General features: G+C 41.4%; 1 protein-coding gene across 1 annotated transcript in view; it reads right to left on the bottom strand.

The window, feature by feature from the left end:
- Morc1 (MORC family CW-type zinc finger 1) overlaps positions 1 to 14,095 on the bottom strand; it is a 147,331-nt gene that overhangs the window by 126,502 nt on the left and 6,734 nt on the right. The window contains exons 4-8 of the mRNA XM_050149095.1: positions 14,016 to 14,050; positions 10,349 to 10,417; positions 6,432 to 6,522; positions 5,726 to 5,834; positions 1,416 to 1,575 (exon numbers count right to left, since the gene is read on the bottom strand). Coding sequence (XP_050005052.1) covers positions 1,416 to 1,575; positions 5,726 to 5,834; positions 6,432 to 6,522; positions 10,349 to 10,417; positions 14,016 to 14,050 — 464 coding nt within the window. The remainder of the gene's footprint in view (positions 1 to 1,415; positions 1,576 to 5,725; positions 5,835 to 6,431; positions 6,523 to 10,348; positions 10,418 to 14,015; positions 14,051 to 14,095) is intronic.

The following is a 14,095-nucleotide window of genomic DNA, read 5'->3' as shown; positions in this document are numbered from 1 at the left end:
GTGTGTACACATATGAAATTAACAAAACCACCATTTGTCTAACCAACTGAATGGACCTCATAAGAATAATAAAATGAGCAAAAATAAAAACCACTATACTAATATTTATATGAGAACTTGACAATTAGAAGTCTTCTGAGAGATTAAATGGCCATTAATATATATAAATACTGCTTGTTTTTTCGCAGTTGTAGAACCTAGATTTAAAATTACACTTTTGTGTTCACATATAAGTATTTATGTATGTCAAGGGGCACAAGCTTAAGAAGGAAATCATGACAGGGGAGGAAGAGATCTTAAGGGAGGGGAGAAAACAGAGAATGGAGTGAAGTCTAATAATAGGAAATCGTAAGAGGAGACTAACTCAGGGAAGGAAAGGGGCCGGGGGGACCAGGGAGGGGCCATGAAAGAGAGGAATGATGAGAAGCAGGCATAAAAATAGAACTGAAGATACCATAAAAGCCACTGCTTCAAGCCTAACCTAAAACAAAAAGATTATAATATTTATATTAACATATAAATAATAACTTAATTGCCACTGTTTTTCTTCTCAATGACAGAGGGAAAGAATCAACAACATCTTTAAACCACAAAGCCACAGGTTATAGAAGCTATCTCAGAGATAAAGCAGGCCAACTTGGAAATAAAATTACCAAAATCTTGCTAAAATATATATTAATGGAAGCATTGCTAAGACCAGGACACATACGGCTTCCTCTGAAGCAGACTTCTAGGTTTCGAGAGACAAAAATGGAGACTGTCTAGAGAAAGACTAACACAAGGAAATTCCTATAGCTAGTGTGGTCTAGATGCTAAAGACAATGGAGGCTGAAAGCAATGAGGGAAGGGTCTGTCCATCTGGGAGAAGGATGGGGATGAAGCACTGCTTCCCCCACTCAGACATGAGGGCAATTATTGCATCGGATGCTATGCTAATTTTTTATTTATTTATTTATTTATTGAGACAGGGTTTCTCTGTAGTTTTCAGGCCTGTCCTGGAATTAGTTCTTGTAGACAAGGTTGGCCTCAAACTCACAGATAACCACCTGCCTCTGCCTCCTTAGTGCTGGGATTAAAGACATAAACCACCACTGCCCGGCCCCTGCTGCTAACTCTTAACAATGTAGCAACACACAAACTAAGAACCTGCAATTGATGGCTAACTCTGCTATGAAATACAAGGCTGAGGAGCCCTGCAAGCACAGACTTCAGCATCCTCTGCTCACTCAGAAGCTGAAGCCTGAACCTTTGGACTTGTCTCAAGAATTTATAGTAAGTCATATCTGGGTTCTCTTAAGATAAAACTCATATGGATAGAATGAAAAGTTACCTTGTATAAAACTGTACCTGAGATCATTGATAGAAAAAATACAAAAATAAATGCTTCCATTAAAATTTTACTTTTGCTGACTTACCACATCTCCCATAGATCATATCAAATTGTTCCATCAATTTAGCTTCGGTCTTGAATGGGGAGTATTTATAAATGATGGATAACTCTGTGAAGAACTTCTGGGGGTCCTCTGTGACACTCTCTCTTGTTCTTGTTGACCATGAAGGTATTGGAACTACGACCTGGTTTTGTAAAACACAACCATTTGTTATGAAACACACACACACACACACAAAGATTCCTTTGTTTGATCCCATTTCATTCTCTTCTTCTTCCAAATCACAAAACACAAAGTTAAAAGTTTATCTTTCTTCTGAAGCTTAGATTTACAAGGAAGAGACAAACAATGAATATGTATACTCGGAATTTGGTTTTTAAAGATTCCATTGTCAGGGCTGCTGCAACGGCTCAGCGCATATGAGCATTTGTCACCAAGTGTCGAGTTCCATTTCTGGAATAACACACATGGTGGAGGAGAAGAACCAGTTCCCATAAGGTGTCCTCTGACCTCCACTCACTCACACACCATGGCACAAAAGGCCCTCTCTCTCTCTCTCTCTCTCTCTCTCTCTCTCTCTCTCTCACACACACACACACACACACATGCACACATACTGTCTCTGAAAGGAAGGGCAAGAGGGAAGAAGAAAGGGAGNAATAAAAATCAATGAAAATAAGAAGGGTTTCCCTCAAAAAAAAAAAAAAAAAGCTAGTTTGATTATAGCACTCACAGCTGCCAAGTCCCACCCACAATCTCAGAGCTTTCAATAGGTTGACCTTTGAAGTGTTCAGCATTAATAGGCGTAGAAAACCCTTTGATATGACAGAGAACATAAAGTTCAGTGGACGGGGGTGGGGGCGGGGGGACTATCTGGGAGGAGCTTAGATGAGGGGAATGAATATGATCAAAATATATTGTGGGAAATTCTCACCGAATAAAACTTTTCAAAGCCTCTAGTTTTAAAAAAATCTGTGGAAACAGAAGCCATTTGAGGAAGATAAAAACTTCAAGGAGAAAAAAAATTGTTAAAATCTTCAGAGTAAGGTAGGTAAATGTGTGTAAACCCTCTACTCAGGAAGTAGAGGCAAGAGGGTCACAAGTTCAAACACAATCTTGGCAATTTAATGAGATCCTAAGTTAAGATATTTTTTTTAAATTTATGCCAAAGATGAACCCAGAAAGACAGACATGTTATATTCTCACTCATAAGTGGATGTTAGCTGTAAAATGAAGGATAACCAGGCCACAATCCACAAACCCAGAGAGGCTGGGTAACAAGGAGGGCCCAGGGGCAGGGGATGCATGGAGCTCCCTGGGAAGGGGAAATAGAAGACCCAGGTGAGCTGAGAGCAGGTGGGGATGCGAACGTGAGGGACTGAAATGGATGGAAGGGGAGAGTACTGAAAGAGATGACTGGAAAGCAGGGCATCTGTTGGTCAGATAGAAACCCAGTGCAAGGGAAACTCCCACGATCTACAAGGATGACCCCAGCTAAGACTCCTTGGAATAGAGGATACACAGCCTGACACGCCCATGCCTTGTGATCAGATTGGTCACTACCCCAACTGTCATCAAAGAGCCTTTTTCCAGCAACTGATGGAAACAGATGCAGAGACTCATTGCCAAATATTAGGCTGTGCTAAGAAAATCCTGCTGAGGAGAAGAAGAAAAAATTGAAGGGTCAAGAACATCACAAGAAAATCCATAGAATCAACTAATTTGGGCTGATAGGAGCTCCCAGAGTCTGAACTGACAACCAGGGAGCTTCTCTGGGACCAACTTAGGCCTTCTGCAGATATGTCACAGTTGTGTAACTTGGTCTACTTGTGGGACTCCTAACAATGGGAGCAGGGCCATCCCTAACACTTTGACTGGCTCTTGGGAACCTAGTCTTCATACTGAATTGTCTTGCCCAGCCTAAGTATAAAGGGGAGGTGCTTAGTCTTATCAAAACTTGATATGCCATGCTTTGTTGATACCCATGGGAGGCCTGCCTCTTTCTGATCAGAAACAGAGGAGGAGTGGGTTGGGGGTAGGGTAGAGAGGAGGGAGAGGAATGAGAAGAGAGGTGGGAAGAGAAACTGTGGCTGGAATGTAAAGTAAACAAAATCAATTAAATTTAAGAAAAATTAAGCTAAGGATATATCTCAATGATAGAGCATTTGCCTAAAAATGTCTGAAGCCCTGGATTCATTCTCTAGTATGTATAAAAATAATTCAAATGACATAAGTACAATTTTCAGCTATAATAGAAAATACTATGTCTTTGAAATAAAAACTGCATCATTTTTTTAAAAAAGAACCAATGAACAAATAAGAAACACTCCTTGGGAATTGAGAATATAATTGAGGGGAGGGGGGAATGACATAAACAAATTGGAAGATAAATATCAAGAACATCCCAGAAAACAAAGCAAAAATTGAAGATAGAAAATATGAGAGAAAAGTTAGTGGAAAAAATATTTTTTTTAATTTACAAATCTACGTGTTGAAAACAGAAGCTGTAAAAGGAGACAAAAGAGAATATGAATTGAAAAAAAAAAAAAACACCACCCAGAAGTGAGGCATATGGGTTTCCAGAAGGAAAAGATGCTACTGTGCCCATCACAATGGCTGCCAATTCCACCCAGGGAATACTCTGATGTCAGAACTAGAAATAAAGAAGGTTCTCTCAGTGGGAGGGAGAAAGAGAAAAAAAGAGTGATCGCATTTAAGACCGCAGAACAAAGTTAAACGGCTTCAGATTTTTCAGAAAGCTGATGACAGAGCTAAGCCTTCCAAAACTTGAAGAAGAATGAGGTCTAGCTCAGAAAGGACACCAAGCCAAACTATGGAAGCAGGATTGGAAGATGTTCATGCATAGAGTCTGAGTTGCTCTCCAACTCCGGACTCAAGTAAAGAGCGAGCATGCTACACACACACACACACACAGAGCGGGTAAGGAGGAGATTAGGGTCTGAGAACATAGAGGCTGAGCACATTACCGGTGACAGCAGTAAGCAAACACAACACTAAGCAACTGTTTACTCTAGATAAGACAAAGGTACATCAGAGAAAAACAATCATGGAATAGTTGATGGCATACTCCAAGGTGATGTGGCGTGACCTTAGAATGTAAAGCCTGGACACGGGCACAGCCTGATTTTTGATAGAGTACTTTTGAGCTGTGTCTGTGTGCAAAAATAGAGAAAAAAATCACGTAAGTCCTCTTGTACAGTGGAAGGTTCAGAGAGAATGCCTGAATATCCGCATGGCAGCAATACAATGAGGCATCTTAAAGATCATCTGTAGGAAAATAGCCAAACAAAACACACACTTGGAAGAAGAAACCTCTGCGAATGTGCACATAGTAAATGATTGTGTGTGTGTGTGTGTGTGTGTGTGTGTGTGTAAGGTCCTCTGTGTGTGTGGCAGGAAGGAGCCGTTCAAGGCCCTCTTTGCCTAAAGGTTGTCGCAGTGGTTCAGAATCAATCCCTGCAGCAGGTTCACACTGACACGCTGTTCAGACAGACCCCACACCCATCTCCACAGACCAGCCTGCCCAAATGCAAGTCATATTGTCTCCAAAAGTTCCCCACTGGCCACTCCAGGCTCTCCAATCTCTCCCGCCAATCTGCTGCTTTTTGGCATTTTGTTATTAACAGCCACACCTACTCATTGAGCAAGATTCTTTTACAACACTCCAGTTTTGTCATCTAACCAATTTCCATGTGTGTGACTACCTTGTGATGAGGCCAAACATGTTTTAATGGTGACAGGGTCTTCAGCTGTTGCATTGGTATTTTTTTCCTTTCATGAATCTAATCATTGCTGAGTGCCTAGTTATTTTCCATATGCGTATGGTGCATTGAAGTACACTTGACATTCAAAACAGAACTCGAGTCTTATAAATTAATAAGATGTTTGAAGTCCAGCTAAGGGAGCTTAACATCTGTGGTCACCAGAATTAGAAATTTCAGTCTACTTTGCATCCAGTTTCTTTATGGAATGTGCTCTAAGCCTTTGACCCCGACACTCTGTTTACTTACAGAGTGATAAACTGCACGGCACAAATGGTGTCAAGGTCTTGGGAGGCTTCCCCAAAAAATATTACCATGCCGAAGACAGAGTCTTATTCCGGGAAATGTGGGCACAAGGAGCACAAAATTAAGTTCTCCAAAAAGCCCTCCAGTGACCCCAGAGTGCACAGACACCTTCTGTCCATTCCTCAAACATATGCCCAGATTTCTAAGTCATAATCTGCAAGGAGTTATAGCAAACGTCGCCTCATGAGAGGGTAAATGTAAGCTGCACAGTTGCCATGGAAATGGAAAGAAAGTGCCATCTCTTACCTCAGTGAGACCTTCTTTTTCACAGAAAGTCTGAGAAAAGAACAGGCAGGTCATGGTCTCTTCCTTCTTTGTGAAAAGAATAAAGTCTTTGCCAATCCTCATGGACCCACTGTATTAAAAATAAGAGCATAGTGATTTACATACAGACACCAATAAAGAAGAAACAAGGGGCATGATTTTGTTTACTGTCACAGGTTGTTCTTTTCGATAACCCATCTGCTCGACTCATTCCCAGGAGTGCACAAGTATTGTGCGACTTCTCAAAGCACAGCAGATGAATTTGAGAAGATCCAGCCCTATGACTGTGCTTGGGATAAAGCTGTCTGAGAGAAGTTCCAGCTAAGGCTCAAAAGAACAATTTCTGGGCCCTGGAAGGAGCCACACACACCTCATTTACACTGAGGCAAACTAAAGAAAACTGCAGATATCATACCAATGCTCAAATATGCTTTGAGAAACAATAGAACATAAAGAGGCAATGACACTGGGCTGCTCTGGGATGCCTGGGAGAGAACCCACTTATTCTACACAAGGAACTCTTTAATGTTGTAAAGATCTGAATCAGTTATGGATATAAAGATTCCAAAGCCAGTGTAGATGCTCAGTAAAATAAAACTTCAGCTGGCTGTGCCTGTTTGTAAGATTTCTTCAATATTGTTTTCAGTATCAGCAAATTATTTCTATCTTAAGGGGGAACAATTCTCACCTCTTAAGCCCGTTGCCATATTGTCCAATGAACTTCAAGGTTGATAACCGTTTCTTGGATGTTCCAAAGTAAATGATGTCTGGGACTTCATCTGAAATCGACAGAGTTCTTAAGGCACTTAGGAATGATCTGGTGTGAGTATTGAGTTCAGCTGTCAGAAGTTCACCCATGTCTCAGGACATTAGGACAAGTCCATAGCTTTTGAGACAGACCACTGACAAGGATTAGTGTTAAGACCCAGAATCACTTAAAAAGATCCTCATGGCAATGTAATAAAGGTCTGACAGACATAACTGTGTGACCTTAGGTACAGCTTAAAGCTGTTAGCCTTTACTTCATTGCTTTTAAAAGGAATGTGCTAACACCACAGTTTTGATAAAGAAATGAAACGAGTGGATGTATCTATAAAATGCTTGGCACACTACCTGAAGGGTAAGTGTTAATTTAAATGTTGCAGTCATCTACAAGACGGTAGCCTTCTCCTGGGGTTGCTTAGGGTTGGGGTTCAGGTTACACTAAGGACAGAGGGATTTCCCTGCTGCTGCTTCCTGGGGAGGAAGGAGATTCAGACCTATACATGCACTGTCCTCATCTCTCCATTCCGGATCCTGGGAAGGAAACCTCCGAACTTCAGAATGTGTGATCTCCCAATTATAAACGCTCTTCCTATCAACCTGCCAAGCACAGCTTAATGTTATGTGGGGGACCTTGTGCCCATGCGGGCACAGACATGCTATAATAGTTCAGCATCACATCAAGTGAGATATTTAAAGGCCACTACAGGATATTAGTCTGAAGCTAAAGACATTTGGCCACATGTTCTCATGAGCGAGTAGGCCACAGGTGAAGTGTCCATGATGAGATTAACCAGCCTTTACTGACAATTTCCTATGTATTAGGAATGTTATACACTCCACATGCACTTTCTACTTTACATGTACACTTACAGGAAGACATTAGGATCTGTATTAGTGTAGTGGTAGGGAAAAGTTGAGGAAATACAAGATCGTGTCCGAGAGGATTAAGTGAGGGAAACAAGTGATGTGACAGAGAACCAATGAAGTCAGTCCTTCAGACAGAACAGTTAGGAAATGGCACCGAGGGTCCAGCCAGGTATGGCTGGAGTTCATAAAAGTGGATACTCCAAGAAAAGTCCCAAGAGGTGGGTGGGGGCCAAGAGTAAGACACCTCATGAGACACTGACAGTGAAGGGAGGGGGTCCGAGCCTTACGCTGAAGCACTGGGCACTCACTGAGTCTTCTGCCAGAGAGTGACAGGAGCATTTGCAGAGAAGTCCTTATCACGGGGAATAACACTGTCTCTGCACAGTATTAGAACTGTGATAGCTTGTGTTAACTTTAAAGACACAAACTGATCTACATTGTGAGTTCCAACCAGTCAGGTCTACATGATGAAACTGTCTCAAAAGAAAAACAAAAAGAAACCAAAGATAAAGTCATGCAACATAGTGCAGACACATTGGGTATGGAGACTGTGGAAGATGGGAGAAAAAAAACATCCTGGGCACCACTATGACCATCTTCTATGGGGCAGGAGGGTTCTAGCTCACTTGAGTCCACAGATAAGTTGTATTTTCCATCATATACAATAAATTCTTTCTAACGTATTACTTGATTTCCAACTGTCTTAGTCCGGGTTTCTATTGCTCTGCTACAACACCATAACCAAAAGCAGCTTGGGTGGGGCTTTATTTTGCCTACACTTCCACATCAATCCATCATCAAAGAAAATGAGGACAGGAACTCAAGGCAGGAACCTGGAGGCAGGAGCTGTAACAGAGGCCTTGGGGGAATGCTTGAAACTGACTTGTTCACCCTGCTTTCTTCGACTATCCACGACCACCTGCCTATGGGTGGCAGCATTCCCAGTGGTCCAGGAACTCCCAAATCAGACATTAATAAAGAAAATGCCCTATAGAAATAGCTACAAGCAATGTTATGGTGGCATTCTCTCAATTACGTTTGATATGTATAGGCCTGTGTCAAGCTAACAAAAATCAACCAGCACACTAAGGATGTACACCTGTCTCTGCTCTCTTATGCAGAATCCAGATCTAAACACATGCATAATACACATACACATTACATCAGAGTGGGTGGGGTAAAATACAGAAGGAGAAAAGGACCAACTGGAGGGAAAAAGGTGAATAGCTGGGGATGATAGGAGGTAAAGCGTACACACACAATGATATATATATATATATATATATATATATATATATATATATGAATGGAAATGTCATTAAGAAATGCACTAACCTGTATGTTTACTAGATAAGTCAGTGAAAAAATAAACACAATAAAACAATCCTCTTTAAAAGAGTTGTTCTTTCAGCAATACCGTTTTTTTCTCCTTTGTACAAATGCTCCTTGATTCCCACTACAGAGTTACACATATCTCAATTAACCCAGGATCAATTGAAAATATCAAAACAAGAACGTGTGTTTACTATTTCTGTCCACTGATAAACACAGTTTAGCCACACAGGCCACACTAGAGCATGCTTTATCCACATCGTAATCACTGCTATACTAGGAGCTGGGGCCTGCTAGCAGTGCCCAGCATCCTAAGAGGATTTCTTGGAACACACTGCCAGCCCCAGCAAAGATCCCAACTCCAAATTCCTTCTGAATACACACTGCTGTACCACTATGTTAAAAAAAAAAAAAAAAAACTAAGAGAGACAACACTGTGTGGTTTCCATCTAAAGATCAGTTCTTCAATTCTTTATTTTTATGATTTATCCATCTTGAAAATGACCCAATTAGGAAAGAGAGGTTTTTTTCTTGTCAGAGCTCTGTATGCATGCTGTATGCATTCTGCGGCTTACAAACTCAGGAAAATGAACCTGCAACTCTTGCTAGACATGCACAGGGATTGTTTTTCACTGTGGCTTCCTACTACCTCTACCACCTCCTACTGAAATACTGAGAAAGGAATCACTACTTTAATCAAAAGAGACTAGGAAAAACTATCAGAACAAAGTAAGAGCAAGGAGCTGAGTGGGTGGGTGGGGCATTTTCTAAACTAGCGCACTGGCTACAGGAAGTAAGCGGTGACACCAAGGCTAAAGGGACGTTAACTGCTTCACTTATGCCCGCAGCTTCTCTGCAAACGATGGCCGCCCTTTCCTCACGTGTGTGTCCAGTCTGTTTGGAATTCATCACCACTTTCTAAGCAGAGTGATCAGAACCCTAGCTGAAGACACCTAAAGCATTATAAGAAGTCCAGTTTAGATCCAAAACAACCCACGCTCAGGATCAGAATACGTATCGTTTCATTTGCCCAGAGTCTTCCCTGTACACCCACGAGGTGTCAACTGGGGCTACCCTTAGATGCACAAAGATAAACCCTGAGATATATTATGGATGTATTTGCTATGATGGGAACATTCAGTCAAAGCAACTAACCCACTGAAACAAGAGGAGGAAAAAATACCCACAAACTGCTAAAAACAAGGAGAAACAACCTCTCTCTCAAGGTTATGCAGAAAATTAATAATAGCCTAAAGGCATTGGAAATTGCCTCGGGGCTCCTGCAACTAATAGGTAAAAGAGGAGCAGCAAAAGGATCTCAGATTCTATTCAGTTCCTATTTGTAGTCTGTTCATTCCCAGGTGCTTTTGTCTTACACGCAGAATGATTTGTCTTTCATGTGCTTTGACTATAGCATGTGCAGTCCTTGTGCGTCTTGGTTTAGATGGTTAAAAAGAATTTATTTTGCCTGCTAGAATATTTAACCCTAAAACATTCCAAAACAAGTTGTCCAACATGTATTTCCCTTAATTGCTCCATATCTCTGTTTGGAATAGATAGTTCAATTTATTTTTATTTATTTCGTGGGCTTGCAGGCTGCCTCCTTCCACCGCCAGTTAGGTACCTGGATAATTAACTTACCAGGACTCATGCCACATCCGTCATCCAGGAAACACAACATGAATCCTCCCTGCAGTGTTTCATTCTCCACTGTAAGAGAAAGCAGTTCATCTTAATAAATATTGGGCTTAATGTGTTCATCCGAAAATCACGCTGCTCCCATAATTATTCGTCCTCCTCCATGGCAGGCATGGAGCCCCAGGTATGAAATAGAGATGGGCTGGGAAGGGAGTCTGGACTATGGCTTCCTCAGAAACTGCAGGGGGAAAACCATCACATAGCAAAAAGGATTTAAATTAACACGCAACCTCTGCAGGTGAGTAAATTATGCATACAGCAGGACAGGCCCTGCTTGGGACCTGCATTGATCCTTACATTCAGGTAGTAATTTTCCCAGAGGAGAAGGGGGAGTGATAACCACAGAAGTGACCCCAGGATCTCTCTATCTTCTTGCTCTTCCCTTATGCCCTTCCAAGACTGCGGTAATTCTAAAATAAATCTGAGCCCTTCTTAATAAAATTCATCAGGCTCCCTTCTAAGTAGTTAATCCCTCTGAGAGCCTTTGGTGAGTGTTTCTTCGCAGCAGCAAATATCTGTTTCTGGAAACGGTTGAGTCACTAGAAGTCAATTTTGATGACAAAGAGAGCCATTAAATTACATAATCTAAGCTACAGGTTAAAATGTTAAAGGAGTGACCAAAACTAATGAATCTAATTTCAGCCTGCAGTCTGTAAACCAGTTCTGAAACTAATTTCAACAGCTGGATGTGAGTATTAATACATTGCCTTTTTAAACAATAGTGCTATTGATGAGTAACATATAGACAATAAATAAAATATGCTTAAAGTATATAATTTGACTAATGCTTATGTATTTGTGAAAACATCACAATCCAAGCAAAGAGCAGACCCAGCACCTCAAATACTTCCTCCTGACCTTCTGTAACCCCTCCCCCATCCACACCTGATCACCCTGACCTAGTCCTCAGACAATCATTGACATGTGTTCTGTTGCCATGAATTACATTTTTTAGGATATTTAAATCAACCTATGTATTCAAAGTTCAATTAGAACTCACATTTAAAATTGGGGCGATGCTCAAGGTAGCCAATGTAAAAATATCTAAAAGATGCACCTAGTTGTATTAGCCCACTTTTGTGACCATAACAAAATGCTTGAGGCTGGATAATTTATGAGGGGAAAAATAATTATTCATTTCATGATTATGCAGGCCTAAGAGCACAGTGCCATTTTCTGCTCAGCTCTGTGAGGGCTTCATGGTACACCAAACACCAGTACAAAGACTGAAGGCAAGAGCATGTCACAGAGTGATCAAACGGCAAGACAGGTAACCAGAAGCCCAGAGTCAAACTTCATGACAACCTACTTACAACAACATTAATGTCTTTGGAGGATGAAATCTCCAGTGCTCTAATCACCCCCCACTAGGGACCAAAGTCCCGACATCTCTCAATGTCACCCACTGATGACTAAGTGTCTAAGACAGGAGCATTCAGAGGACAAACCACATTCAAACCATAAAACAAATCTGGAGAGGGTCCCAGGAATGTGACCTCATACTCATGCTAACAGCTGTTCCTCCATGCTCTTTGTCCATCCAGAACTAAGAAGTGCATGGGCCAGGACATGGCTGAGCCTCGGCAGCTCTCAGTAGCCTCCACTAAATCTGAAGATTTTAAAATATATTAACTCCTTTCTTTAACCTGTATATTGGGAGAACCCAGAAGAAATGATACAAACAGTTTAGAAAGACCAAGATTCCCAAGACAGACACACTACAGATATATAGTACCAAGGGCTTAGGGGTGAGCAGATGTGACCTCAAAATCTAGGCATCCCTACTACCCACACAGAGACAGCCTTACCTCCCTTAAAGCAGTCAGTCTGGGGCTAGAGAGGTGTCTCGGTGGTTAAGAGCACATATTATTCTTGCAGAGGACCTGTGTCTTGGTACCAGCACCCACATCAGGAAACCCACAATTGTCTGTAATTCCAGCTCTAGGGGAACCCAACATTCATTTCCATATTGTGCGGGTGCCTTCACTCACAGGCACAAACCCACACGCAGAGAGACGTGCATACAATCACAATTTAAAAACAATAAAAATAAGTCTTTCTTTAAAAGCTATGGGGCTCAGGTTCCTGTCACCTAATAATCATGTATTTCCCAAAGCAAACACCATTATCATTTCCACAAAACTTAATCCTTTCTGCAGTGTTTGCTGTTTGCACTGGACTTTGGCCAAGTCAACACTTCAGGACTACTGAGTTTCCACTCCTCCCCCACCTGGACACGGGTCCTCAGCGTCCTGGTCTTCTTCTCACGGGGATTAGCTGACTCTATTCTGATGTATTGATTTCACTTCGACAGTCACTATCTCTTTTCTGGGAGACAGCAACAGCTCCCTAACTTCCTCCCTTAATCACAATATGCAGCCCAACTTTAGCCGGCTGCACACACCACTCCTGCTAAAATCCTGCCCTGACTTCCCAGACCTCTCAAGAAAAAAATCCAAGCCACAGGGCAAGTCACGCTTCTCTGTCATGGCCTAGTTTTCCAACTTCATCCCCTCAATTGACCACAATGCCAGACAAATATGTTCCCTGAAGTAATCTTGAATATCTCCTAAGTGAATTATGACATATTCCCCTGCCCTTGTCTGATCCACCAGCTGGCATTGCCTCTCCTTTCGGAAAACTTGGTGTAAGTTTTTTTTTTTCTGGGAGTTTTCTTACTACCTCTGTGTCACTAGGTACCTGAATGGTCTCTTTCTATGATGTTTTATTCCCCACTGTGATCATCTAACCTGTGTTGGACTTGCAAGTGCATTAACTCTCTCAAAAGACTACAAACTATATCCAAATATTATGTCTCAGCGACAGAGACTCATATTTTCATTTATTTCTCAAACTTTTCATAATTTGAATAGGAAGACCGAAGAGAGTATCATTTATTATGCCTTGGGGTTTCACCAACTACCTATCTCATGGACCCTAAGCTCTCATCTTAACACGTTCAGAAAGGAGAAGTGATCTGAGACACCTTTTGCACAGAGATGGAATCACATTATGTATGGACAATATTGTCTCCCGTGTGATCAAAACTAACAGAAGGTTGCATGTGTTGGTGTAGAAAGGCAGCATTAACTGCATCACAGAAGCTAATGTCGTTAGCATCATAATCTACCAAGACTAACTAATAAGTGCACAAAACTCCGAGGGGCCACAAATGGAGGCAATAAAGAAAGTACAGTGGGTCTGCGGTTGTAGCACTTGGATAATTATCTGTACTACACATCCACTTACGCATTTTAAACTATGGGAAGAAAAAAGTGACGTACACTTAATCATGAACAGTGATTACGTTAATGTGACTTTTAAGAGAAAACTGCTTTCCATTGCCAAATTCACAGCTCCAAATCACTCAGATGTTTCCACAGGACTCTAGAAGAGATCATTTTGTAAAGGGGCCTTCGGGTAAGTGAGCAATTTGACCCTGAGAGTATGCATTTCTCAATCCGGCTCCCCACAGGGGCACTGTTCGTGAAGCACTTAGATTACATTAAAAATCTATAGAATGTGGTGTGATTTGATGAAATAGAATAAAAGTAAAGTAGCGATAGGCTTTTCTTGAGAAGGAAAAACAAGAAAGGAAATGTGTGCTCACCTGAAAACACATCAAGTCGCAAAGCCCCAGCATCTCTGGAAACAATGCAAAAATAACATTACTTCACAGGAAAAAAAAAA

The sequence above is a fragment of the Alexandromys fortis genome, unplaced genomic scaffold (assembly GCF_014885135.2).
Source record: "Alexandromys fortis isolate MF-2015 unplaced genomic scaffold, M_Fortis_MF-2015_v1.1 scaffold_4, whole genome shotgun sequence".
NCBI classification, from domain to species: domain Eukaryota; kingdom Metazoa; phylum Chordata; class Mammalia; order Rodentia; family Cricetidae; genus Alexandromys; species Alexandromys fortis.
The sequence above is the reverse complement of the archived record's forward strand: the minus strand, read 5'-3'. Positions and strand labels throughout refer to the sequence as shown.